Source organism: Manacus candei, unplaced genomic scaffold (genome assembly GCF_025592945.1).
Source record: "Manacus candei isolate 608988 ecotype Guabito, Panama unplaced genomic scaffold, ASM2559294v1 h1tg000008l, whole genome shotgun sequence".
In the NCBI taxonomy this organism is placed as follows: domain Eukaryota; kingdom Metazoa; phylum Chordata; class Aves; order Passeriformes; family Pipridae; genus Manacus; species Manacus candei.
The window spans coordinates 25,896,954-25,924,266 of NW_026138056.1; the positions used below are offsets into that span (position 1 = coordinate 25,896,954).

The 27,313-nt window shown below is 38.5% G+C and overlaps 1 protein-coding gene across 1 annotated transcript in view; it reads left to right on the forward strand.

Annotated features, from left to right (window-relative positions):
* Positions 1 to 239: 239 nt before the first annotated feature.
* The window catches only part of KCNB2 (potassium voltage-gated channel subfamily B member 2), a 178,988-nt gene continuing 151,914 nt past the window's right edge, over positions 240 to 27,313 (forward strand). Inside the window, exon 1 of the mRNA XM_051768436.1 lies at positions 240 to 879. Within this exon, the coding sequence (XP_051624396.1) occupies positions 301 to 879 (579 nt within the window). The 5' untranslated portion in view covers positions 240 to 300. The remainder of the gene's footprint in view (positions 880 to 27,313) is intronic.

A 27,313-nucleotide genomic window follows, 5' to 3' on the forward strand; every position in this document is an offset into this window, starting at 1 on the left:
CTTTGCTTAAACATAGTGTTCTTAGCTGTTCCAGTTGTTCCAGTGGTTCTGTATATCACCGCAGAAGAGTATCATTATAGAGAGCAAATTGCTAACATTAAGTTTTCATCTGTATATGAAAGTGTGCAAAGAGAGAGAGAGAGATTGGGGGATATATTGTACATAGCAATATTCTAATTTTTTGTCTTTTTTAGCTTCAGGAATGGAGCTGTCTGTCTGAAGAGGACTCTGCCGAAATATTTGTAGTGTCCAAGCTCATTCTCCTAAGGACTCTGGTGTTACAGCTTCATCTTTTTCAGAATGGCTGAGAAGGCTCCACCAGGGATCACCAAAAAGTCTTCAAGGTCTACCCTTTCTCTCCCTCCAGAACCAGTGGAGATCATTAGGAGCAAAGCCTGCTCACGGAGAGTTAAAATAAATGTCGGTGGGCTCAACCATGAAGTGCTGTGGAGGACTTTGGACAGACTTCCAAGGACACGATTAGGAAAGCTCAGAGACTGCAATACCCATGAATCTCTGCTAGAAGTATGTGATGACTATAATCTAAATGAAAACGAATATTTTTTTGACCGACACCCAGGGGCTTTCACTTCCATTTTGAATTTCTACAGGACAGGGAAACTACATATGATGGAAGAAATGTGTGCTCTTTCTTTTGGCCAGGAGCTTGATTACTGGGGGATTGATGAGATATATTTAGAATCTTGCTGCCAGGCAAGATACCATCAAAAGAAAGAGCAAATGAATGAGGAACTGAGGAGAGAGGCAGAGACAATGCGAGAGAGAGAAGGGGAAGAGTTTGATAATACCTGCTGCCCAGAGAAAAGGAAGAAGCTTTGGGACTTGCTGGAGAAACCCAACTCATCTGTGGCAGCAAAGGTAAGATAAACAGTAGGCTTAACACAAAGACAGTAGAAAATAGTTTCATGACCAATGTGTCTGACTTTGAGGAATTGACAACTTTCACTAAAATATTCAGAGAAAAGAAGAATCTAAAAATATACATATCATGAAGTGAATACACCCAAATCTGTCCTAAACCACTGAAATCAGCAGAAGAAACTGCTGAATTCAGTTGTTTTTAGGCAACTGCTGTACTGTGCTTTTGCTGTAATGTGATCAGAAACATCTGTGTGATTCTTAATGGACTTCATATTGAATGAAAATACTGCCAGAGACTACTATTTGTTTTTTTGTTAGAAAACCATTTGGTTATGAGAAATGTACATTTCAGTATTGCTTGTCCTGTTAAAGGCTCTGCATAGGTGTGGAGTCAGTGTTTCATAAGTTGTGCTGGGTAGATTATCAAAGTGTCAACAGCTGGTCTGGCATGGTTTTACACTGGGCAGGGATTGCAGTACGTTTTCTCTTATACTACATTTTTGCAATCAAGCATTAGAGTGTTCTGTATAAAAATATTAAAGTGCATATACACACATATATATATATTTATATGTATGCCTGTATATATTTGTATGCTGTGTATGTATATAAACAAGTATATATTCTATACATATATACACACTTATACACACATATGTGTGTAAAACACATATATATTCAGTGAGAAGTGAGAACACATTCAGATGAAGCCTTGTCCTAGTACTGCTACCTTCAAGCAGGCAAGCTGACTAAAGTTTCATTGATACAGTAAATTGTGGAAGCTTGTCCCCAGTTTGGATGACTCAAAACAAAAATGTTCGATGTTTAGATGTTCATGTTAAGCTTAACTGTGGTTTTACTTTCTTTTGTTGTTGATTTGTTTTTGGTTGCAATGCTCTTGGACTAAGGTAAGTATTAAAATATGATGACGCAGTGGCCAAAAACCAGAATCTTGGCAAAGATTCTTCTTGCAATAGCAACTTCTTACTATCGAAGCACAATACACAATTTTTTAAATTTTAATTTCTCATTGTGGACTACCTAACTGTTTAAGCAAGGACTTAATTTTGTAAAAAAAAAATATTTATTTTGCCATAATAAGATTCATAATGAATAAAAGCTTATAGAAGAAAAATGAAAGTATTCAGAATATTTTAGAAAACTACATGAATATATTTTCTGCTTCTGAGATACATGTTCTGGGCCATATGTTCCTCTCCCAGGGAAGGAGCAGAGGGGAAACAGATGGGTATAAGTTGTGCCAAAAAGGGTTCAGGGAAGCCGTGTTACACACTGTGATCCCCTGGTACAAGCTAACATCCATCAGCCTCCCCAGCACTTCTGTGACACAGCTGCTACACTGCCTGCAGGACTCAGGGACCAGCTTCACAGTCCTGCTTGGCTTGAAACGTCACCAATGTGTTCCGTAACAGACCTGTCCTCCTGGATGCAGGCGGGAGGATCTCCTTTCTGAGCCACGCAGCTGAAACACGCTGCCTGTGACCTGGGAGATCGCCTGGTCACGGATGCTGCCTCTGTGACACCCAGCAGGCAGATTTGTTTGTGAAATATTTTCATCTATATATATCAAAGAAGGCAGTTGCATTTAGGGCTTGAGACATATGCTTAATTAGTGTTTTCCTAATTCTAGGTAGGAGTCAACACAGTAAAATGAACCAGATGAATAAAACAAAATGAATATACTGATTTTTTGGTTCTTTGCCTGTGACTTGCTTTCATTCTTTTGCATGAAATATATGATGATTAAAGGCAGAAGTATAGGATGGTTAAACTTTCATGCGTGCTTGCTTTTGATCAAACTCTTATAACTTAACAGTGCCCTGTCATGAATTTGCTTAAAAGAAGTTAGGCCAACTTTGAGCTTTTAAAAAAATTCCCCTTTGTGCACTCAGACCAGTTTTCTCCTCAGGTTTTGCAGATGAAAGTGACCGTTTCTTTAATTTCCCAAGGTGTCTAAATAATTATTTTTTACCTTTTTTTTTCCTTTTCCCTCATCTCCTGCTTTGATTGAATGTTATAGATGTATCCTTTCTTCCTAAAGGGAGGTTCACGTTGCACTTGTATATATATATATGTTGTAATGGTTTTCATTATTTCAGTTGCCTTCTGCCTAAGTTAATGCCATTTGATGTGGTTTTTCTGTGGTTCTGGTAGCTAGAAGTCACCATAATACATGCACTCAGTTTCTCTTTCCAGTGACCTTCAGTCTCTAAATACATATATGAGCCAAAATTATAGTTAGATACACCTATGGCATCTCAGACAGCTGTAGAAACTTGTTTGAATGACATAAAGGAGAAAAAAAACTATCACAATACATTCAAACTTGGGTAACATAAAACAAAATGTGCTGAAATCAGTTGGATGTAATTTGAAAGAGTCTGGAGCCATCACAGACTGTGTTAGGTTCTGTGGCAAGGTTGTATCAGAAATGTTTGCATAACATCACTTTCAGATTTCTCATCTTTTGTTCAGTCAAATAAGTTGCTAGTTTGTCCTGAAATAAGAGGCACAACCATCTTCTTTCCTCTGTAGGAGTGGAAAGGATAGTGGCATTTTGACAGTGGGAAATTGGGAACCAAGTGAAGAAATATTACCATAAGCCTCAAATTCTAATACTAGCTCCCTTTCAAACTTCTGTAGAAAGAAATGAAACCATGTCAATGTGCATAGCTATCCTACTGATGCCTGTTCAGTCATTCAGATCCTGTGTAGCATCCAAGCAATTGACAGGAACAGCTTGCTTTTTAATCCCTTTCACATCAGAGATTAGGAATGTGAGATAAACACTTGGATGTGGTTTTGATTTTTGACTGTGTCTTGTCACTTCTTGATTCTGCCAAGATCCCTTCTAGGTCTGATCCAAAGCTTACTGAATTAAGAGGGAGTCCCGCTTTGGATTAGGCATCTCAGGACAAATCCTGCGCCTTTCGAGGTCAGCAAAGGTTTGCCATTGACTGCACTTACAGCAAGGTGAAACAGAACAAGGTGACAGTGAATGAGCAGCAGGTGTTTTACAGGACTTGTAACAGTAAATAGGACAAAGCAAGAAGGATGTGTGGCAAGAAATGAAAACTATGGTTAGCTAGTAAAAAAGGAATGTTATAGGTCAAGTACTGTTACACAGTATGGGCACACTTTACTATGTGAGTTTTTTTAATTTTGGTAAATGAAGACATGCACCTAATCTCAGTCACCAGTTAACATATTAGAAGCACAGCAGTTCTTGCTTAGTCCTCACCCTAGCAAAGCTCTCTGTGGATTCGGTAGGTGTTTTAGCTGAGGAATACAGGATTCACCTCCATTTTCTGGTGTTCTCATTCATAAGCTTTTTAAGTAGGATTAAGATAAAGATGTCCAGAAGTCCATCCACTTCAGAATATACAGTACTATGAAATAAGAAGGAGTGCTGGGATTTAGAAAGAGCAGGAATTTTGCATATACTACATCCCAGAAAATACCAAGGTCTGGTCCCCAAACCATAGAGTTTTGCATGAGTCTGGCCTTCTTTGGTCTAGAGGAACTTCTGAGTTTTTAGACCAGGCATTTATTTATACTTATTGTGTAAACAGCAATTTGTAAATACTGTTTTTTAAAAAAAAAAAAAAAATTGTTTTTATATTTTGGTCTTCTATTTGACATTGCTGGACTTATAGTCCGTTGCTGGACTTATATAGCATCCATAGTGCAGCAGCAGCTTTGACCAACCTGTCAATAATTTAAAAAAATTACTAGTAGCATGGTGTTTCCTTTTTTTAAAGTTATATGAAACCTGATGGGGCTGAAAGTTTTCTCTGTTAATTCTGTTTGTTTCACTGCATGGCTGATTTGTCCTTATTTCCTTTTGTTAATTTCGATTTTTTCTTGGGGTTAGTTTTCTGGTTTATTACAAACTGTAACATGAGTATTCTTCCTTTGTAAAAAGCACACTAATTTATCAACTAACTAATGGATTGTGGATTACAGAAGGTATAATTATCCCAAGCCTGACTGGAAATTGTGAGGAGTTTGTGTGCAGTATTCCCTTATTAATTATTAATTATCAATCCCTTATGAGAAAAAATTCCTTTGGGGGGGTGGGGAAAAAAAGATGCATGGAAGAGGAGATTCAGGCCACTAATATTTATTTAGCCACAAGTGCATTATGGGTAGGCTTGCCCCAATGACTTGCCAAGAGAGAGCACACCTATTTTACATTAGGGGCCTGATTCTTATTTTCCATGAGTCTGTCTTATATATAATTCACACTGACACTCATGCATATTCTTTACAGAGCCACTTAAGAGGGGTCTTGGGGTAAGTGCAAAGTAGCAGTCATGCATGACTTCATAACAGAGCTGAGTATGATATAGGACATTTCAGTATTCTTTTGCCAGTCCTCATAAATGATCTCCTAGATTGTCATGGAGTGTTCATTCAGGGGTGAACCCCAATTAATGGGACACTACTGCTGCTTTTTGTGTTGAAGGTAACATCACATATACTCAGAGGACTTTAGGAAAACTTTTAGCTGATTCATATATTGTGAAAAAGAGCTATCACACATAAGCAAAGTGCCGTCAGCGGGATGTTTGTACAAAGATATTAAAGTGTTCAAGTGAAAGAAATAAATTTTTTATGTTTGCATGCTTTGTTGTGTTATATGAACAAAACACTTTTCTTGCTTATGCCTTCTTCTCAGTTTAAGTTCTGTTAGACCTGTTCTGCGTCATCCTAATTTTGTGAATATTTCTCCCTACAAAGCTTATATTCTATGAACTTTGCCATCTGTCTTAGACCAAGGATGAACATTACAGAGTTAAGACTTTCTCTTTTCTAAAATGTGAGGAATGGCTTTTGTATTAGTTTAAGTCCCACAAGTTTTTGTATTGTATATAATATACCATTGGGTATGATAACATTCATTGAAGATAAGTGGTGTTTTCTAGCTAATGTGTGGGTTGAACTTCTGTTTGACCTCTGGCTTCAATTTATTTTTGGGGGGAATTCTGTCACGAACCTTTATCTGAATGTACTACCAGGAATTTTATGGTTTGCACTGTCACTCCCAATACTTTATAGAAATTTATCTGCTGAAAGTAAGGTATGGTAAAGCACAGAGAATGGTCACTGGTGACAAATACGTACCTTCATCTCACCAATGTTTTTGGTGAGGATACTTAATACCACTCTTTGCTTTTAAGGTGAAGTTATTTCTTGTACCCAATGATAAAGTCAGTCAATGTGACTGTAAGAAAAGGAGATTATATTTGATCCTAGTCATTCATATTTAATAACTCAAGTGTTTTAATGTCTTGAAAGATAAGTGAATATATTGCTTTTTCAATAGATATTATATCAAGGAACAAGGAAGACTGGCAGTAGTTAATTGATTTTGTTTTAAGAACTTATGTATGCTCACTGCTGAGCTGGTCATTAAAAGATTATTTACATTCTTTATACTTCTTATATGGAGTATTATGTAACCCATGATTCAGCATTTTTTGTCAGCTTGAAGTATCATGGGAATAGAGCTACAATCTGATCTATCTTGCTCCAGAGGTGTTTAATTCCTTAGTTACATATGGGTTCCCTCTAGGCTTGAGATCTTGGTGGTGGTGTGCTGAAAGGTCTTGCTGCTAACTTACTAAAAGAACTTACCAAAAACTACTATTGGAATAAAATTATTAAAATGTCCTTTCAACTGTCCTGTTTATTATTGACACTTAATTCTCAGTGAAACAGATGCTAAAATTTTGGAAGCAGTGCCAGGGGCAAAGATGCAGAAACTCATATTCAGACACTGGCACCAGGGAATATCCCTGTTCACTGTATGAACAGAGAGAGGGGAACTTTCCTTTCTAGATTGTGATAAGGGGCTTCACTGACTCTGGTTTTATGGGCACATTAAGGAAAATTAAAGAGTATTGATGATGAGTCTTGTTAAAGGGGGAAAAAAACCAGGAATAATTATTTTAAAAATTGGGGGAATTCCATCTCCCATATTTGGTAATAAGTTCTAATTTATGCAAAATAAAGTTTTAAAGTAACAAGTAGAGTGTGCCTGCACTTGTGACACCATTCACAGAATCACACAGTAGCTCTTGCACAGAGAAACCTACTAGGATTTGGAAGATATGGTATTACAATGAATTACCAGCAGGTACAATCTTCATGAGAACAGCTATCTTTTGCCATAATGGATAGAAAGCAGTATTCTGATTTACCCCAGTGTCATGTGTCCATAATTTAGGAAAGCAGTTTAACTCTACAATGACTGCTCTTTTTTACCACTGCTCATATCCTTTTTCTTGTAGCTGTTACCATAAATCGAGTGTAGACCAGCATCAATTGCATACACCTTTTAAAATATGTACTTGCAGTATTTCTAGTTGGGATGGTGATGTTTTGGGCATTACAGCATGCCCCTCCATAATGTCAGAGGCATCTCATGGGCTGGATTTTCAGCTGTGACATGTCACTTGAGCTGTGTAATGCCTGAGTGGACAGACCAGGCTGTTGTGCCTTTCACTTCACCCAGAGACAGATCATATGTCCTAAAAATGTTGTATTTCCGTTCTGTGTAAGCAGCTGCCAATGCATTGTCTTCTCTCATGTAAGATATTTGGAAGCAATCAAATGTCAGGGAGATACACTAATAAATTAAAAGATAAAGCAGTATCCAGACCAAATCTGTGGGAAACAAAGGGCTGCACATTTTGTCTGGATGAACAGGCTCCATCTTGCTTTTGTAAAGCTGAGAGCAAAACAATCTATATGATCACCTGCAAACTGGCCTTTGTTTGGGTTTTCTGATTTTTGCATGTTATTTATTTCAGAGAAAAAAACATGGTATTTATCTTGACATATGGCAAACTCATGAGTTTTCTATTTGGCGAAGATATTTGAGTATTTGACGCATAGCACTGAACCCCAGGTCCTTTGAGGGAATATTGAAAACAAGCATGTGACACTGGCACAGCTGTTTCAAAGTGACTTTGAGATCAAAAAAGTATCCCAGTAGAGCTTTTATATGAAGCCCTCACAGTCTACTCTTTGCATGCCTTGGTCACTCTCTCTTTGGAGAGGTGTGCAATAAGGCCAGGATTTCACTGGGATGAGTAAGTGTATTCAATTTGCACTGGTTGAGACCCAGAAAACACTCCTACATTTGAAGTAATTTCATAAGTGTACAGTATCCTTTTCACATGAATTTATGGCATTCTGGGTGAGTGAATACCTGAATTCCACATACTATACCTGAGACAGGTCTTCTAGTGTTCTCAAGCAGCAATGGGAAGAAGCAGGTTGTCTTGGAAAAGCATGCTTACTTTGCCACTGTAACCATTAAGTCTACTTATTAACAAACTAGCCTTTATTTCCAAAATAACTGTTTGGATTTGTTGGAGCTCATTCTATGGATATACTATTGGTAAGTATATATAATATTGACAGCTAAGCCTTTCCCGTTTTTTTTAGACTCACAATATTGCACAATGAGAAGATGTGTGAGGTGATTGAAGCAATCAGAGCAGTGGTTTTCTCTCTCTGTTTAAGTGCCTACAAACTGCTTGAATCATATTTGCTGAATTTTCAAGTCATCTTGTAACTACTTGTTATAAATATTCATAAAGGATTTCTTCTAAAACACAGGGCAAAACAGGAGCCAGAACACAGGATGCAGACCTGAAGTCTGAGGAAATTTTTATCTGAATGGCAAGGTGAACTCCTGAATTTGGTTGAGTCTTATCTGACCTCTGAGGCTCAGGTTCATTCCTCACTGAGAACATTTTTATGCCTGCTGCTGCTTGTGGGCAATGGTGTTGTGTTCCCCTAAGCTCCTGCCTAAAAACTAGTGCTTCACTGAACTGATAAAAAAGCTTCTAGGATTATCCAAGCTTTTCTGTTCTAACCTCTAAAAGGTAAGGTAATTCAAAGTCCAAAACCAGCAAAGCTCTTCACAAAACAGCTCTTAAAGGGAGATCTTTGCTTTCCAAGGCAGCAGAGGGCTTCACTGCAAAATGTTGGGGTACATTTGTTACCCAGAGTTCAGTGTCTTCACTCATCATTCATTAGGTTTCTCCTGAAGGAACCACAAGGGTTAGACATTGCTTTAAATAGCTCAGGTGTGGCGTAGGCCAGAGCTATCCCAAGGATAGCCAAGTTGCAGTGACGGTTTCAGGTGTCACTGGCCACTTGCAGAATGCCCCATTGGAATGGGTTGCTGCTCACATTCTTTGGGACAGTCCAGCTTACCGTGATTTCACATATTGTTAGGGGTGGTATTTTTGGTGAACTCCTGAGATGGTCCCATTTTTTGTACTCTTTCACTAAGTTGGATTTCTGTGACAGACAAAAATTGCATTAGGCTTTGTTTACAAGCTCCCGTTGTCACAGTTTCTTTCCTGAGCACTGTAGCCTCTTTTTGGATTACTCACGGAAGGATCCTTGGGTGACCTGACTATTCTGTTTTACTGAAGCATCTACCAGTGTGTTTGGCTTTGGGGAGAACAGTGGATATTGCAAAAATAAATTAGGTAAGGTAGTTCTTTTGCAGACTGCAAGACATCATCTAAGTGTGTTACAGGCTTGTTCTGAGAAGAATTGGGAACTCATTTCCATTTCTATTATTTTCACAAAGCCCTTGTATTTTCATAGATTTTCTTTTAAAAAATTTGATATAACTTCCTTTGTGGAGATAAATGCCATTTGAAAAAAACTGTTCCAAAAGTATCTTGGTCTGTGGTTTATGTATGTATGCATGCAAATACATTTTGTGAGATTATAGCACAGAAAAATTTGACTAGTGCCCCTGAATTCGGTCATAACACTGACATTGACTTCAAAGTACTTTAGGCCACTGCTACTAGCATTTAGCACAAAAGGCAAAACATCTAATAGGAAAAGAGTACATAGGTATGAGGCCAGTCCTGTTTCACTGAACCATACAGCCTTTTTTTTAGAATTGAAGCAGGATGAACAGATGACTTAGAAATAATTTAGAGCTGAGGCTGTAAGTTTGGGAGATATCTGATCACAAGTCTGTTCGGTACTTAGCAACCCTTCAGGCCAGCATGGTACAGTTTAGTCTCTTTACTGGAGATACCTAAGTTAACTTCAGGAATGGCGAGCACTTAAAATTCTGTGGCAGGAATTATAATTAGCCACTTCTGCATCTCCAACTCAGATGGCTGGAAACCCACTTAAAGCTCTGGGAATGGGCAGGCCAAGCTCATGAATTCAGAATGAGGACCAAAAGCCTGGAGTCGTTCTGAAATGCTTCTACTGTTTTCCCCTGTGTCATGATGGAACACTTAATAACTCTTCATGCTGAGCACAGGTGGCTTTTCATGCCTTTCCTTTGGCCCATGACCAGCTTTTGGTGAAGAAGTTCCCCTATCCCCTTATGGTCAGCTTTTTTTTTTTTTCCTTATGATTTAAGATTTTCTATGTCGTTTTACAGTCTTTTACCTAACTGCAGGTCCATGCATTGTCATTGGCTGTGTTTGAGGGTGTTTAGCAGAGGTCAGGACAGTGGCACCAGGTCTGTGAGACACCTGGTTCCGTGTCCAGATTCCATCACGCTGAAGGTCCTGCAGATCACTTTAATGAGCAACTTGTATGTTGGGAAGAAAGACAGTGCTTCTCCATACAGGATTAGAAATCTGTATTTGTGTTCTGTTACTTTAAAAAATGAAACATGAAAGCTTGAAGACAGAAGAAGGGTGTGGTTTCATGCTAGAGTAAAGTTCATTATAAAAGATATTATAATCTGAGAAAATTCACAGTTATTTTTTATGAGAAACAGAATAAAAAGTCCCTACACTTCTACTGTTTATTCTGTCAAAAATCAATAAATGTTATTGGAACCAAAGCTGTACAGATTTGACCAGTTACTTTAGAAGGTATGCAAGGTAAAGCCTCTGGATTGAATGCTAAATTAATAGAGTTTCTCTGTGTCTTTAAAATGTCTTTTAACTTGACTTAAAAGTGAATTTTTCAAAATAGTAAAAAAAAAGAAAAAGATAAAAAACTTTGCAAGTTGATTTATAACACCATTAGAGTGGCCTATTAGGAAACTGAATAGAGGGTGGTGTAAATGCTTGTCCTTCCTCTTCATGAGTCAGCTAATAGGCATAGTGATTTAGTGATGGATTAGATGCAGTTATTGGTGAAGAAGTTCCCCTGTCCCCTTATCTGAATATTAGGACATCCTAGTGAGCACTCAGAAATCAAATGTTTTCACCAGAAACATTTTCACTCCAACAGATCTGGTAGTGGATGTGTATCCTGGTCCCATTTTAGCCTTATGCACTGTTTCCTGCCTCTCCTCGTGACTGTGTTTTCATAAGATGAGGTTGGGTGCACCATGAAAAATGAACTGGGCAATCTTATCCACAGAAATAAATGTGAAGTTCTAAAAAAAAAAACAATAGCAGAGGAAGAGATATCCGTAGCAAGTACCAACCAGACTGAAGTCTACTCCAATAGTCAGATCGTACACATTTGTTACAGTTCTATTTCGCTATTTTTAAATGGGAGAATTCAGTCCAATATCACAAACATACAGATCCAAGCTTAACTTCTGGTTGCATTTAATTTCTTATGGTAAATATTGTATTTTATAAATACTTTTGGTAGCCAACATTTGACCCTCAGGTCAATCCTTATACATGCTTCAGTGAACCTCTTACTAATTTACCGTAATCTGAATTTTAGAGTGATATATTCTGCTGCCTAATGGTGTGCATGGATTTCATTCTAAATGATGTACGAAAAATTTACTCAAAATGCTGTAGCTGCGCCAATAATAGTAGCTTCTTCAGTCTGTTGAATTCTGAAAGAATCAATGCAGTTTGTTACATGCTTGTATGTGTAGTTTTGGATGAAATAAGTATGTTGAAGAGAGAGTCTTTTAATTAGAGTAGCTGACAGAGATGAGAGATCTTGGACTGAAAGATAATCTGCTTGATGAGTGTATTATAGAGAGAATAGATGAGGGTTTGATGTGCTCTTTAGGAAGCATTCTTAGTACTTGTTAACACGTAATGGTGGGACAAGTTTTATTAAAATACTGTGTCACTGATGTTAGTAATGTCTGTATGAAGAATATGCTATTCTGAAATACTTCTCTTTTCCAAAAGCAAATTAATTTCCTTTGATGATGATGAGATGCTTTGAGGATGAGAGCTGCTATGTCTGACTCACAGGTGTCCCCTCTCAGACTGATTTCTGTTGTTATTTGAAAATAAATTTTTTAGTTTAAGCATGTATGAAATTGAAAGGAAAAACCTAATCTTAGAAATATCCATTATTGCACTGAATCCCTGATAACTTGTCTGAAGCATCTCAGCAGTAGTGCATTCACATTAATGTAACTTCATCTATTTCCTCCCTAATTTGATTTAAAACCAAACCCTAACCCTTACCTAAAGCCCCTGTTCCTGAGAAGAAGTCCGTGTGTGACAGAGAAGGGGTTAACAGAGCACAGTTGCTGGCAGGGTTTTACTGCTGCCAATCTTTCATGGAGGTGTCCTCCCTGAGGGCTTTACTGGAAAGGCACAGTGCAGCTGCAAAGGGCACGGTGCAGGCACAGATGTCCTCTGCTTGTGAAGTCAAGCTGAAAGCCAGCATGCAAACTGAGAGAGAGCCTGTATCAGTCACTGCAAAAAGGAAGCACAACTGCAAATCTCTTTGATGCCTTTACCCCCTCTCTCTTTAAAAAGGAAGATGGGAGGAAAACCTTCAAAAGCTTGAACGTTTCCTCATATTGTAGTTGTGTGAAAAGGAGTGTTATTCCTCGGGAACTAGGCTGAACTCGAGTGGTCCTGTCAGGAGGAGTAGTGCTTCAAAGGCATTTCCTAATTGTAGATCCTTGTGGCAGATCAGTTTGCTGCAGGAGCACCCATGGTAATGCTTCCTCGTTCCTACTGGGTGATAATAGACAATTCTTCAATGCTGTGCCATAGGCAAATAGCACCTCTGGGCACAGAAATGACATTGCCCCTGCATAGAGGTACATGAGTAAAACTTACAAGAACAATGAATGTTTTTAACTTGATTTCCCCTTTTCCTTTCCCACACCTCTACAACTACAGTTTTCTTTTCCCTATTATACATGCATGAAGCAGTCAATTAGAAGTCAAGCAAGTCTTTCTGTTTTCTTTAGGTCTAAACAGAGGAATCTCACAACATTTTTACATTTTTGCTAAAATGCTTATTTTTTAATATTACCATAACTATTGTTTTAAAACTTCTCTAGCGAAATCTCCCCTCCAGAGAGATGTTCACGTAAGTGTCTTGAGATTTGCATGTTTATAGCTGAAGGGCAACCAGATGTTGTCTGTGGTGTGCATTGCTGTAACATTGATTTAGCATGTAAGAAAAAAGAAGATGCTTTTTTCAGTGGATGGAAAACCCTGATAAATTTATTCAATGATGTCAGATACTTTGGCATTCTTTGTTTGGTGAGTTGTCACAGATAAGGTAGATGTCATGGGCTTAAGGGTGCTATTTTGAAACACAGTTCTTAAAGGAGATTTACAGTAGTCTAAAAAAATGGGAATGAGATAACAGATCAAAATGAAGACATCAAACACAGAGCCAAGTTGTGTCTGAACAGCAAAAACTGTCTTTTCTTCCCCACAAAATCTGTAGCTGCAGTTGTGTCACTGTTTCTTTTACACAATAGTATCTCACTGTTGCCCTTTAACCATAGGAAACCCTCAAAGCCACCAGGCTCGGTGATGATGAGAGCTCAGCCTCTGCATAGCAGCAAGTGCTGCATGAAGCCTTGTTGCAGAACAGCACCGGTCTCTTCACAAGGGCTTGCTTCAGGGGCAGCTGTCTTGGGGACAGGCTGTCCTGGGGAGTGTCAGAGTGGAGTGTCAGAGCTCTGACTGGCTTGTCATGGCCTGTCAAAGGCAGGAAACCTGTATCAGCAGCAAGATGCATGTTAGTTGGAATAACACATGTGATTTAGATAACTAAATTGCATACTGTGTAAGTAACTTAATATTTCAGATGTAGAACTGGCATTATTTCATGTGGTAAGGGCGCAAAGAAGAAAAAAAAAGGAATAGGCAGTCCAAATCACCAGATGATTTCCCTAAGGCTAGAAGAGAGCATTAGAAAAGAAGACCAAGGACAAGGTAGGTAATAAGAGAAATATAGTCACCAAGTATCTCAATATGTTGAAATTCTAGTACATGTTAGGGTTTTGGTTCCTAAAAGCCATGGCATTATTACTCAATTCTTCTTAAAAATCCTTAGCTTGGTCTCTCACATAGCTTTTATTTCTGTTGTCAGACCTTTTGGTCAAAGATGGTGACCATGTGATTTCATACAGCTTCCCACTCATAGCAGGGAACTTCGGCATAGTGACAGCCATCTCCTGAGAGAGGAGGTCTGATGACTAACCTACTTGTGAGTGAGATTTTTCCTTCTGTGAAAGCAAAGCAGTGTTTTCTCCAACTGTGTAGGTCAGAATTTTAAACTAAGCTGGGGACAGCTGTTCCCTCATGTTTACTGACAGCTCATGTGTATGTGTTAGGCATGTGCATACAGAAGTTACTGTGCAAAGTGAGGTGCTAAGTCACACAAACATGTCACCACAGCAGCCTGAAAACTAGGTACACTACAGAGGGGTTTACATTGTGCTTGAGAATATATTACATTCTCAGCTTTTTTGTTGTGTAAATCACTCCTAGTAAAGATTTAGTGCCACAAGCTTACCTCTGGGGTGAAAACTCATGTATTAAAGAAAGCATGAGAGTTTTGTTGTATTTGGGGAGTAAAGTTAATGAGCCTTGCTTACAAATTAAATGCAGACAAGTAGATGTATGTTCCCATCTGTATCTAATGTCATTGTTTTAGTACTGAGTTCCGTGTAATATTGAGTGATATGAGACTTACAGTCATTTGACAGAGCAGAGAAGCCCTGTTGTATAAATGTGGACCTGAGGTACACTGTATCTACTTTAAGGTCACACAGAAAGTCTGTGACAAAGCAGGAAGCTGGATCCAAATCTTTCATGTCCTAAACAGCCCCCTGCATCTGGAGCCTTTTTTTTTCCTGTGGAAATTTGGTCTTACGTGTTTTAAATTTAAAGCAGGTAGAGTTTATCCTCCAGTACCATTACTAATTAAATAATGTTCTCATTTAATAATGCTGGCAGAGATTTACAAGCTTACAAGCCTTAGGGACTCAGATGTCTTGTTTCTATTCCTTTTAATGGGAAATAAGCTATTTTAGCCCTTATATTGTGGGTGTATCTGTGTAATGGTGCACGTCAGTTGGTCTCAGAGTCTTTTGACATGTTTAGTTCAGTGCTATTGTTTAAAAGAAAATTTATAGATTACACTATCCTTATGGAATTTATCAGCTACTTATTATAGTAACCATTTGCCTTTGATCAAACTTCTACAGTGTAGCTTGAAAAGTGAATTAATATTTAATTTAAATCAATAAAAAAGACTTTGTGGGTGAAAAAAAATGCTAAAAGCAGAGATAAAAGAGTAAGAAAGTCTCCAAATGTGTCCAGATTTTGCTGTAGATATTTATCCATAGTCATTGATTCTTAATTCCATCCTGATCTTTTGGCTTGAAAATTCCTTTTGTTCGGTAAGGAGATGTGAAGCATCTCCTCTGAGGTGCTGCAACCTGCCTGCTCTTCAGACAAGCTAAGTTTAAAATCGGTGCAGTGAGCTCCCTCCAGATTCTGAAATGGGTTGCAGGGCAAAAAATTACTAAGTTAGTTCCAGATGCTCTGCCAAGACTGGAAACTAGACTGTTGCATCACCCTTTGTTGCAACCCTCATATTAACTCATCTTGGTAAGAGTCAAGGCTTATTAACTTGGATGCAGGGCCACACTGACAGCCTCAGTGTTGCTGTGCATTGTGGAGGGACCAGCATGATCAGTGATACTTGATTTCAGCATGAAGTTCCATCCTATCAGATCTGTGTCTTCCAAATTTTTTGTTTAACATGTTGTAAAGGAAAAGAAACAAAGTTTACTGCAGATGGACAAGAGAAGGGCTGAGGCTATTGTGTATTAAGTCAAGACAACAATTTCAACAGTAAATAATTTGTCAGACCTGTCCTGCAACTACAATCTGGAAGGAGACATTTGTTTCCTATCCACTGTGACTTGTAGTCACAGTTCGTCTTCATTACAGCAGAGCTGCACCAACCAGTAGAGAATCTCTGTGTGCATCCCACCAATCTCAAACACCTTGTAGGAGCAGCAGGTGTTGGGTGGGAGGGAGGAAGAACATCTGGGTGTGGCAAATGACACTGAGCAGAGCCGTGGTTACAATAGTCAGTGCCATTAGAGCACACCAGCTGGGCTGCTGGAGGTTCCACAGCACTTGACATTTTCTTAGGCCGTATGTATAAATCTTCCGTGAATTGAGTTAACTTTTCTTCATTTTCTCTTTACCTTGTTCCAATTTCTCACTCCTGTATGGCTCAGAAAATGTCCAAAGTAGGCATTCTGAAAAACAATGGTGCAAGAGGTAATATTTAATAAAGTCTTCACCTAGCATTGCATTTAGTTATTTCTCTGTATCACAAACAAGTGAACTGAAGACATTATAGAAATTGTTTTCAAACAAAGTGGGGGAAATATGTCATGTGAAGGACACAAAATCCAGGTGATCATCTGCTCAAGAGAAAGTTAAAAAAAAAAACCTTCTTAATTAAAAATAAGACAGATAATTTAAAACACAGTGCTAGCATCTCCCTCTTATAGTCTTTCCCTGTCACTGTGTGCTTTCAGATGTGTGATAAAGAGCTGAGTGAGCCATTTCTGTACCGTGGCAAGGGCATTTTCACCTATGTTATGGGAAAGCTTGCAGTCCTTTTTCACATCCCCACCACTGCAGCGTGCTGGGAGTTTTCTGAGTGAGAGGGCACTGCTGTGTGCATTTTAGATATTTGAAGGTCAAATGGCCCCTGAGCTGAGTTTTGTGTTTGCTTGCTTTGTTTAGTCAGTCTGTGTGTCCTTGTACTGTTCATATCCAAACAGTTGTTCGAACAAGGTGCGACTGTAGGGGCTTCTTGTTGCTCTGCAGCCTGGAGGGGAAGCAGTTGCCCTGCCCAGCTCTGAAATGAAGTTAATTAGTAGAAATGTAGTTATAAAAAGACACCCAAGGGAAATGTCAAGAAAAATGCAACATCCGTCCCTCCCTCCCTCTGCACATCACAGTGGCTACCCTTGTTATGACACTATTGACAAAGCACAGCTGGGACCCGTGTCCAACAGTGCAGAAGATGAAACTGCTGCTCCTGTACAGCTGATTAGCATCTCTCCTGCACCACTGGGTCCACACAAGATAACACTGTTTTTCTTCAGTAAAGCCAAGTTTTGCTGTGTTTTCAGGACTTTGGTTTTTTGGTTTTTTTGTGTGGTGGGTTTTTTGGGGATGTTTTTATGTGGCTTCAAAGCATTTAGCTACTAGGCTTTCTCAAGGCCATAAAATGTTTGCCTTGAGAAATAAAGGAAAATGTTTTTTCTTTTGAGTGCTAGTGTGAATCACTGACAAATAGCAAAGAAATCAGCCTTCATTAATCATAGTCCTTGTGCAAATCAAATACTGAGCAGTGCATGTTAGGGAGTGTCTTACGTCAGGTCTGCTTTCAGACAAGGCTAATGTGGAAGCCTTTCTTGTTGCTCTGCACAGTAGTGCTCATTCTGCCTTACAGATGCTAATTTCATTAGGGGTTAGCTAAACACCAAGATTGGTGTGGCAGGCCACTACCCCTTTGCTTCCAATCCCTGCAGCTTCTCAGATGGATACAAGTTGGCAATCACGAAGAACAAGTTGAAGACTGGAGAGAATATGACAGTCCAGTAACTTCCCCCCTCACTCCCTCTATCAGGAGGTACACCTCGCATTTTTCAAAACGATTTCATCAAAAAAATTTGTATTTTTTTGTACTGGATTTAGAATAGAATAAATCCTTTCAGTAGCAATATAGCAACACTTGAAATACTGTAAGGGGAGCTTATGTTTTTGTAGCTGAAGTCTTGTGTTTCAAATGTTCTTTCTTCCCACTGATTTCATAAAAATTCTGTTACAGAAGTCTAGAGATACTGAAATATGGCAATTGTTAGAGGACTTCATTATATACCGAACTAGTGAACCAAAGGCAGTATGTGATTAGGAAATTTGCTAAAGAAAAATAATCTTAGTTGTCTGTTCTTTATAATCAAATGTCTTTGGACAAATGTCTTTCAGTGCCTGTGTAGAGATTTTTAGAGGAGTGAGTAAGGGAATATTTATTACCCAGCAGACTGTAGTATTTTAGTACAATAAACAAAAATCAAGGTATCAATCTAAAAAATGAAATAAATGTTTTTTCCTGTATCTTATGGCATTTAAGAAATGTCACTTGACAAAATGTGTGGCAGTTTGCTTTGTCTAACAATAGGAAATAAAGTGATCTGTGTGAGGGGAAAATGATACTGTGTCTGGCTCTTTAGTCTAACAACTTGTGCAAATAAAAGGGGAATCAAAGGAACATTTCAAGTGTCAGCAGTTCGTGTGATAGGGAGTAATCTCATTCACCAGTATTTTGCAATTTCACATGCTTAGAGACATTGTATAAAGCTGAAAAATACCCTCAACAAGATCTTACATATAATTTCTGGAGACAAAAGAGCTATAGAAGGCATGAGAGGTTTCCTACAGCAACCCCATAAGGAGAGTAGTAACAGTCGCAGCTCTGCAGCGTGTTGTTGGGTGGGTGACAGGACCAACACCCTGATCTGCTCCTCACTGGTGGCCCCTGGAGCCCCAGCCCAGGAGACAAGCCACAGTCCTGCCCTGGCATAAGCCCTGTTTTCCCGTCGAGTCTAGCTTTCAAACCATGAGTCCTGTCTACATATGCATATATTTATCTATACATTTGTGTTGTATGTACTTATATGTATATATTCAGATATAATCCTTATCAACAGTTCCCAGCACTTATCTTATGGAGAGGAAGAAAAAAAATAAGGAGTTGCTTCAGCAGTGTTTTTGATATAAATCTCAAAGGTGTCCCACTTTGTAATACTTTTTCCATAAGTGCTTGGTACCTAAACTGTTACTCCAGCTTTTTCAGTTACTGCTGAAATAGAATTATGTAGAAGGAGTGTTTTTTCCAGATTTTGGGGTTTTTTACTTTTAAAAAAGTATAAAGAATGGAAGAGGAATACATGAACCATCTAAACTAACTCTGAACTGTTTCACAATAATTGAATTTTACTTAGGTGTCTCAAATCATTTGGGTACTGATTTTGAGACATTCCATGCATTTTAGAAAAGTTGGCATAGCTGGATTACTCTGTAACATTGCTAAATACAAAATCTGTAACAGGCTAAGATTGAATTCAGTCCTTCTTCGTGTCAGTTGAGTACCTGGTACTTTGAGCTGAACTGGGTCTCCAGACCCAGTCCTCTTGCAAGAGAGCTAAGGATTCATCCCTTTTGCCTCCAGCACCCAAACTAAGGTGCCTCAGTCAGTAGTCTGATTGTCTCCAGCTCCATCCCATAGCCAGGAAGAACGGGCTCAGTGGGATTGAGCGCAGCCTTAGGTAGTGTCCCTCTCCACTGACTGTAGGAGTTCACGACTCAGGTAAGCACCCTTGTTCAGCAGTATGGACCTTGGGCAGAACACCTGCATCTTCCAGTGCAGCATCACCAAATACAGTTCTCAAAAGCTTAAAAGCAGCATGTCTGATTTCAGCAGAGGGATGAGGAAGGGAAGACAAAACAGATTTTGTTGTCCTGCTCCAAATTTACTGTGTTAGTTCGAGCAACATCTCAGTTTTTTCATCCTGTGAAGCAGCAAGGTCAGTTGTCTGCATAGCCAAATCCAGGCACAAAGCTTTGAGGGTTCTTTGCAAACAGCATCTTCAGCTTGTGCTGAAAGAAATGGGTATTCAATTTTTCTCAGTAGATATCTATCATCTGCTGAGCTACAATGTCTTACTTAAGTGCCCAGTAGCAAACAAATTGTGTTCCAAAGAAGCTTAGCCAGGTATCAGAAGGCAGCAAAAGAGATATTTATGCCATGTGGGTTTTTTTAATTTTAAACTGTCCTTAGTTTCTGAAGAAAAAGTGTGCAGCCAGGCACACAAAAGTCCTTCCCAAGACCTGCAGCATTATACCACTAAAACAATAAACGTAGTGGCATACACACAATATGCCACTTCTTAGAAGCTATCATAGTTGGTCTCCTTGAAACCATGACAATCAACATAAAAAAATCATTATCACATTATCTACAGAATAAGTACTTAATACCTTGTTCTTTTCATCACATTATGTTACTTGTGGATTATATTTTATAGATATTATTTGGTTATATTCTTTATATGTACGTATTGTTTTATCTGAACTTAAGCATGTACCTTGGTGAAACAGAGATGAGATACAACACTTTTTTTGTGATCCACCTTTTGTAAAATAAGCAAACTGTGAACCACCTCTTTTCAGGTGAACAGTGAACCATCTCTTTCCTAGATTCTTAAAATCTGAGGTTGAACTCCGTTCTGCTGATAGTTTCATATAGATGAGATGGATTTTGTAATTCATCCGCTTTAAGATAAAATTGCAGTTTCAAACAACTAACTCAAAACATGTTGGATTCTAATCAGGAGAATAGTGCTATTAAATGGTCTTCATAGGCACAGAAACAGAAAATAAATCAAAAAAGTTTTCACCATACCATGCGTAAAATTAGAACAGAGTCAAAGATGTTGTGCCAATGTCATGCCTAAGGGAAAAATGCTGAAATGCATTCGCATATATATATGAATGGTCTCTGGTAAGACCGGTGACCTTATAGCCTGGTCATTCTTACGGTGTTTTATTTGTATCAGGAGCATAATATTTGAGCTTTGTGTTGTATGGTTAACTTAGGAAATGAATCTGCCCTACCCAGAAGTAGGTAGTAGGGTATTTTTATAAATCAAATCATGTATTGGCAATGGAAATAGTACTTTCTTCTCAGTTACTACTCAAAAGTTACATTGCACATAAAGCAGCACACCTACATAATGTTTTTGCTGATCATGGCTGTTCTCAAAGCTCCTTCTCCCAGCTCATGCTGTACATTAAATACTGAGAGTACAGCCAGGTCCTTCATCCCCTGAAGTGTTTGACTTTGATTCAGTGACACAGAATCTGAAATTAATTTGATTTTTTTGGGTCAGTTTTGTTTTTTTCTGAGTAGCTCACTAATGGTTTGCTGTTGTTGGGAAGCTTCTGGCATTGGCCATCTGAGAGTTTACTGACAGGAATAGAAAGGTAGCTCAGAGCCTACTGAAATGCTGGTGGGGTAGTCAGCAAATCACTTTTGAGTACTTTGAGCTGGAGCCAAGTGTTTCATATTTACATCATATTCATCTGTGGAGAATTAATCTGGTACTCCAGAAGGGTGGAAACTGCTTAAGAATCTGTTGCACTGCATCCCAAACTGCCAGTACTGTGGATGTCATGCTTCCAGGAATAAAAGCATATGTGCTCATTTTTAATTCAGAGTCTCTAAATATGTCCTTTGCTGTGAGAGTAATTTGCTAGTCTGCACAAACTTTTCTGTTGCTGTTTCTGTTGAACAACGTAGGGGCAGACAGTGTTCCATATTTTTCTCAAGTGAATCACATTGCTATAACTTTATGTTATTAGCCATGATATAGTTCAGATGTAGTCTCAGGACCTAACACTTCTTGTATATTGAACTGGCAGTATAAGGCAGATGAAAGAAAAGATTTCGCTCCAGCTAAAAACCTTAGTCTGCTTCTCTAGTTGACATCTAACCTAAAGAAAAAAAAAACAACTTATGCTAAGGGAAACAACAGAATGGTGGACAGAGATCAAGGGATATCTGACAGAAGGAAAGAATGGCAATTGGTTTGACAGCACAATAACCCCAGGAATTGTATCTTTTTCTAATTCTGGACAAACCCTACAATTTACTACATTTTGCAAACTGTCTTGTTCATGGTTGTTCTGACTAGATCAGGATTGGCTGTTGAACTCAAGCTCATTGTTGTGACCATGCACAGTAAAAGATGTGTGCAAGACACTGAGTCACTGAATCAGAGATACTCTTTGTTGTGGACTAACATTCCCATTGTGGCTAAAACCAGTTAAGCTTGTTGACTTGAACAGAAATGAAGCCAATTCAAGTACAGACTGTTAAATGGGAGGAAATGCAAATATCTTGTCAAGGTTTTGTGCAAGAAAAACTAATTACTTCTGCAGGGCTTGCCTTGTTAATTTTACTGAAAAGCCACTGTCACATGAACACACATGTAGATGTGTACAGAAATGATGGACAACTGTTTTCTTGCCTAGTTAGTTAATAGTTTAATGGGAAAAAAGAGTAACCATTGTATCTTGTCTACTCTGGCTTTATATTGACTGAAAGATAACGGAAAAATGATATAGAATAAGGAGAAATTAGGGTTTACTAATCCAAAATTGGCCTCATAATGGAGTCTTGCTGTATTGTGGCTTTTAGATGAATAGTTTCTGTTTATATGCTCTGTGGGATAATAGGTGCTTTTCCTTTTGTAAAATGTGATCCAGCCTCTCAGGAATTTGTGAAAACTTTCTTACATCCTTTAAACACTTTTAAAGAATTTAGCACAGATGTTTGAGGAAATAAAATGAGCAAGTAGCTTTCATTAGGCTTGTGAGTTACTCTTAAGGCTGTTTAATGGATACCTTCATTTTCATGGATTTGTGTCACAGTCCAAACCACCATGCTTATGATAGATCTGAAACATAGGATATGAGGTTTACAGATAGACAGACATATCAGGTGAGTGAGAAAGTGCTTTAATTTTTCAAGTTGGTGGGAAATAGGCATCTGAAGGAAAAGGCAATATTTTGCATTAGAATTTAATATTGCTTTGCACTGTTTTTTATAACATGAGTTTACTGTAAGAGCTCAGTTCTGGAAAGATACAGTGCGGCTGAGAGCATTGAGGTAGGATCCAAGCAAAATAACAGTAGCACTGGGTTTGGATTAGGCATTTACTTCCTGCCTCTCTGAATTTACAGCCTATTATAGGGAAGTAGAGATAGTATGCAATATGCTGCAGTATGAGAAGCTGCCATAGAAAGACAGGTCTAAGGGCTAGAACTGAAAATTGTCATTGCCTGACAAATCCCTTCAACTAATTTACTCAGAACTAGTGTCACTGGGAGCTGCTGCTGCCTCTCCCCACCCCATACAGTTCACTAATGGTAGACTGCAAAGGCTCTGGGCTCTGAGCTTGCTTAAAAAAAAATTGTCAACACAGTGAAGCAGAAGTTGTCAGCAGAAGTTCAGGAAAATCAAAAATTCTATCAAGAGCTGTTACACCTGGCAGTGTTTAGTTATCTATTAAGTAGCTGGCCATCTGAAAGTATGACTAGCAGGAGCTAAAGCAGCACTCACTCTGAGCTGCAGCATGCAATGTAAACTGGAGTGCCGGGGCTTACCACAACAGCGTGTTTCGTAGCCCATCAGTGACGTCCGATAAGCACAGTCACACGTCTGTGTCAGCTAATACTATTACAAGACGCCAGAGTGGTTAAACAGCAGGCTGCCAGATACATTAAGTACCCATATGGTATGCTTGGTTACTTGTCCTTCCTCTCCCCTCCACTTTTGCTTTCCAGCACCTATCCTTTAAGTTAAAGTTCATTTAAAAAAATGAGACTTGAATTTCTGAGGCTGTCGCGTTTATTCATAATAGTCCTCAGCCTTTCCCTGTGTATGCAGAGATTATAGATTTAAACTCCCACACCATTCCCAGGATAATGACATAAACTCAAAGCATAAGTGTGGACTATCTAATTTTAGTCAGGTGGCAGTAAATTTTCCTGCATGAATGCAGCATGTCATCTTTCTTTGAAGAGAAAACAAAACAACTAAATATACTGCTCACAGTAACCTCTTTGCTAAAGAAGAACATCAACTGCTACTTAAAGTTTTCATTTTGTTTAGCTTCAGGGTTTTTTTCACAAGTATAAATTGGTGGTTACAGATTGTGCATATAGAGCAAAGACAAAAGGGTTGAAAAAATTATTTCTTATATTTTCCCCCTGTCCCAATCAATCCCAATCACATATTGTGAAATAATACTTGGCAATGGTAAAGTATTGACTTTGCTACCATTGTGACATATATATTTATTCCTGTTAATTTTTCTTCACCTGAGAATGGGCAACGACAAAGGATGGGAATGCACCTGCAAATCCTGCTGTAATTGTCCTTCCAATTGAAAAAGAAGTGGCTGTCTAAAGCAAGGCAAACACATTTGTATTCATCACAGAAAATTTAATCCCAGGTATAAGTATGGAAAACTATGAAGAATTATACCTGAGACATATGTATAACCTGTGGTGCCAGGGTTCAGTTTCTGTTGTATCACTTTGGAGTAATTTTACAAGAACTATATAATTAAAAGTGATAGCCTGCTGTCTGCATTCATACCTTACACCACTGACATCAGTGAACTGCTCACAGAACAGAATAAGAAAGAAGTAAAACCTGGTCTTTTATGCCAATCAGAATGAAAAGGATCTTTAAAACAGATTGCATAATTATCTTTGAAAACGGATTCTTTCTTAGTCCAACTGAAGGATTATGATGTATTTTAGAGAGATTTTGGGGTACAGTGAATATCTGAAAGATAAGGTGATTTCCTTGCTGTATTAAGCTGAGCAGAGGACTCAGAAGACATGAACACTATAAGTGGCTGTAATCTGCTTTGATGGGTTTAGAAAGTCAACAGACAAAAATAATACAAGAGGTCATTAAACAGCAGTGTGCAAGGTTTGGTGTCATCAAGATGTCTGATGCCATGTGCTGGATGTCCTGAAGTATTCACTGAACCTAGGTCATGAAACCCAAGGCAGGATACTGACAACAGAGTAAAGCTTGCAAGACCTGTGTGGAGAGGCTTAGACATGCTATGAGATTATGTTTGTCGGTTGAAAAAGCAATGTCACACAAGCATAACTGAACATTTCGAAGAAGTATAGTAATTTCTTAAATGCTCAAATTGGAATATTGAATATTGCGTTGACTTCTTTATCCTACAGAATATTTTTAAAACAGTTCTAGAATACCTTTAAACTTTGTACTTGAAACTGAGCTGGAAGTTTTCTTGGAAAAGAAAGTTTCTGCAGTTGGTGTTTCAAATAAGTAACATAAGCACAGATAGAATATCACAAAAAAAAATCAAACTTTGGTGATTATTTTCAAATGATTATGTTTCCTCCTGTGGATAAGTGTCTCAAAATAAGTGGGGGATAATTTGTTTCTGAACTTGTAAACTATGATCTAAGATTTCTAGACAAATGTATTTAATGTGGATTTTGACACAGGCTCTGTATAGGAAAGACACAGTCTTCACTTCTTCCCTTTTTTCAGTCAAAGAACAAACAGCAAGTACTGGACAAGTGATGTTCAGAAGGTGACATCTCATAAACCAGCACTTAAGTACGGCATAGAGCAAATGACAATCCATTTGAGGGTCTTGGGAAAGCTGCCAGCTCAACAGAAGTTTCACATTTATACTCCAGGGATATGTATCATATATTTATAAAACAAGACATGTTAAGATCACAGGAAGATGCGATTCTCCATACAAAGAGGACACATAACTTTTTCCTGTATTGAAGAAGAGTGTGCATGGGGAAAAACACAGAAAAGTTAAGTAAAGGCTCAGGACTAAAACCAGTTCTGCCACAGATTGTCTGGCCATGTCAAGGTCAGATCTAAACACATCATTACAGTGTGTCCTATTAACTGCACTGGGTTTTAATTTTCTTTTTTGGCAGACAGTCATTAACTGGAAATTGAAATATTTTTCTGTTTCTGTGAAAGTGTGGTTTCTGTACAAGATCCTCAGAAGCTATCAGGAGCTCAGAGACTTGCGTGACAAAAGCCACGTGAGTAGATAATAAGCAGGTAAATCACACACCAATGCTGCAAGGAGGAGGAACAGGTGACTGAGGTTTTTCTGCTCCTGTCATTTTACCTTCTTGCTTGAAATTAGTTATATGACCACCTTTCGTCCATGTAGAGACTTTTTGCATAACTTGTCTATGTGTGTATTGAAGACTTCCACATACAAGCAGGCATAATAGAAAGAAAAGTATATAAAAAAGAAGCAAACATAAGTACAGTGAAGCTAATCATAAACTTGGGCAGAACAGAATAATTAAGGAACTTTATAGGCAGGAGGCAAGAAGGGTAGTGAAACTAATAGAGTTTTTAAGTAAATTTTAAACTACTAGATTAATATTAAATTGCAAATTTCCTTCTCAAGCTCCATTTGTGCACAACACAGTCTGAGGGTTTCCCCTCTTTGCCTGTGTATCTATACAGCATGACAGCCCTGAGAGGAGTTTGTGGAAATTTTCTCTGAGGAAGGACTTGAAGCTATTTTTCGATACATTGCAATGAATTACTCTTACCTCTCTGTTTTCTTCTTCTTTTTGCAAGGTTTAATGAAACTAAAAATTCAGAGAGGCCTCCTTGCAACAGAGTCAAAGCCTGTGCTGCTAACACAAAACTTTTATTAATTGCTTTTACTTACAAAGATGGTGTGCGAGGATCTAGACCTGCTGCTCTGTGGTATGGCTGGAAGCTGGCACTAGAGTTGCTGACTTAAGGATGCTCATGCCAGAGTAGAAAAAAACCTACCCTTTTTTTCCATCACTGCAGTGGGGTGAGCCATTTGACAGTAGCATCATTCCCGGTAACCTATGGTAGTGTATCACACTTTGGAGGCTGGTGGCAGTTACCGTGATTTTAGAAATGTTCTCCAGTTGCTCAGGGCAGTGTCTTAGGAAACAGGCTGGCCTGTTTTCAAGGAAACACGTTTCTTCCAAACTCATCCAGAGCCGCCTTTTACCTCCTTGGCTCTTGTTCAGAGTTACCATGGCTTTGTGGGCAATGAAGATATACCAAAGGCAGAAAAGTGTGATGAATTTAGGATATCTGTTACCTATTGAATTTGCTCTCATGGGGTACATCTTAATTGGACTACACAGCTGTTAACTGCTCCCGGAAAATATTTGCCTGCATATTTCCATCTCTGAGAAATACACTGCAAATGAAAAATCACTCCCTTCTGTGACCCAAACTGTATGATCCAAATCCACCGCCAGGAAACAGAGGCTTGAATACCTAAATTTTACTCTCAACATTCATATATTTGGGGAATAAATTCTACCTGCAGAGATACTCATCTTCTCTGAATTAAACAGTATTTCAGGCTTCTAGAGCACTCTTTCACAAGGGCCACAGATTTTATGCATGTTAGTTTTTGTTTACCCTCTGTAAATGACAGATTAGCATTTAAATGCTTTGTCGAAGTGTCAAACCAAACAAGCCATTATGTCTCCCTCAAAAATAACACTCGCTGTTGTTT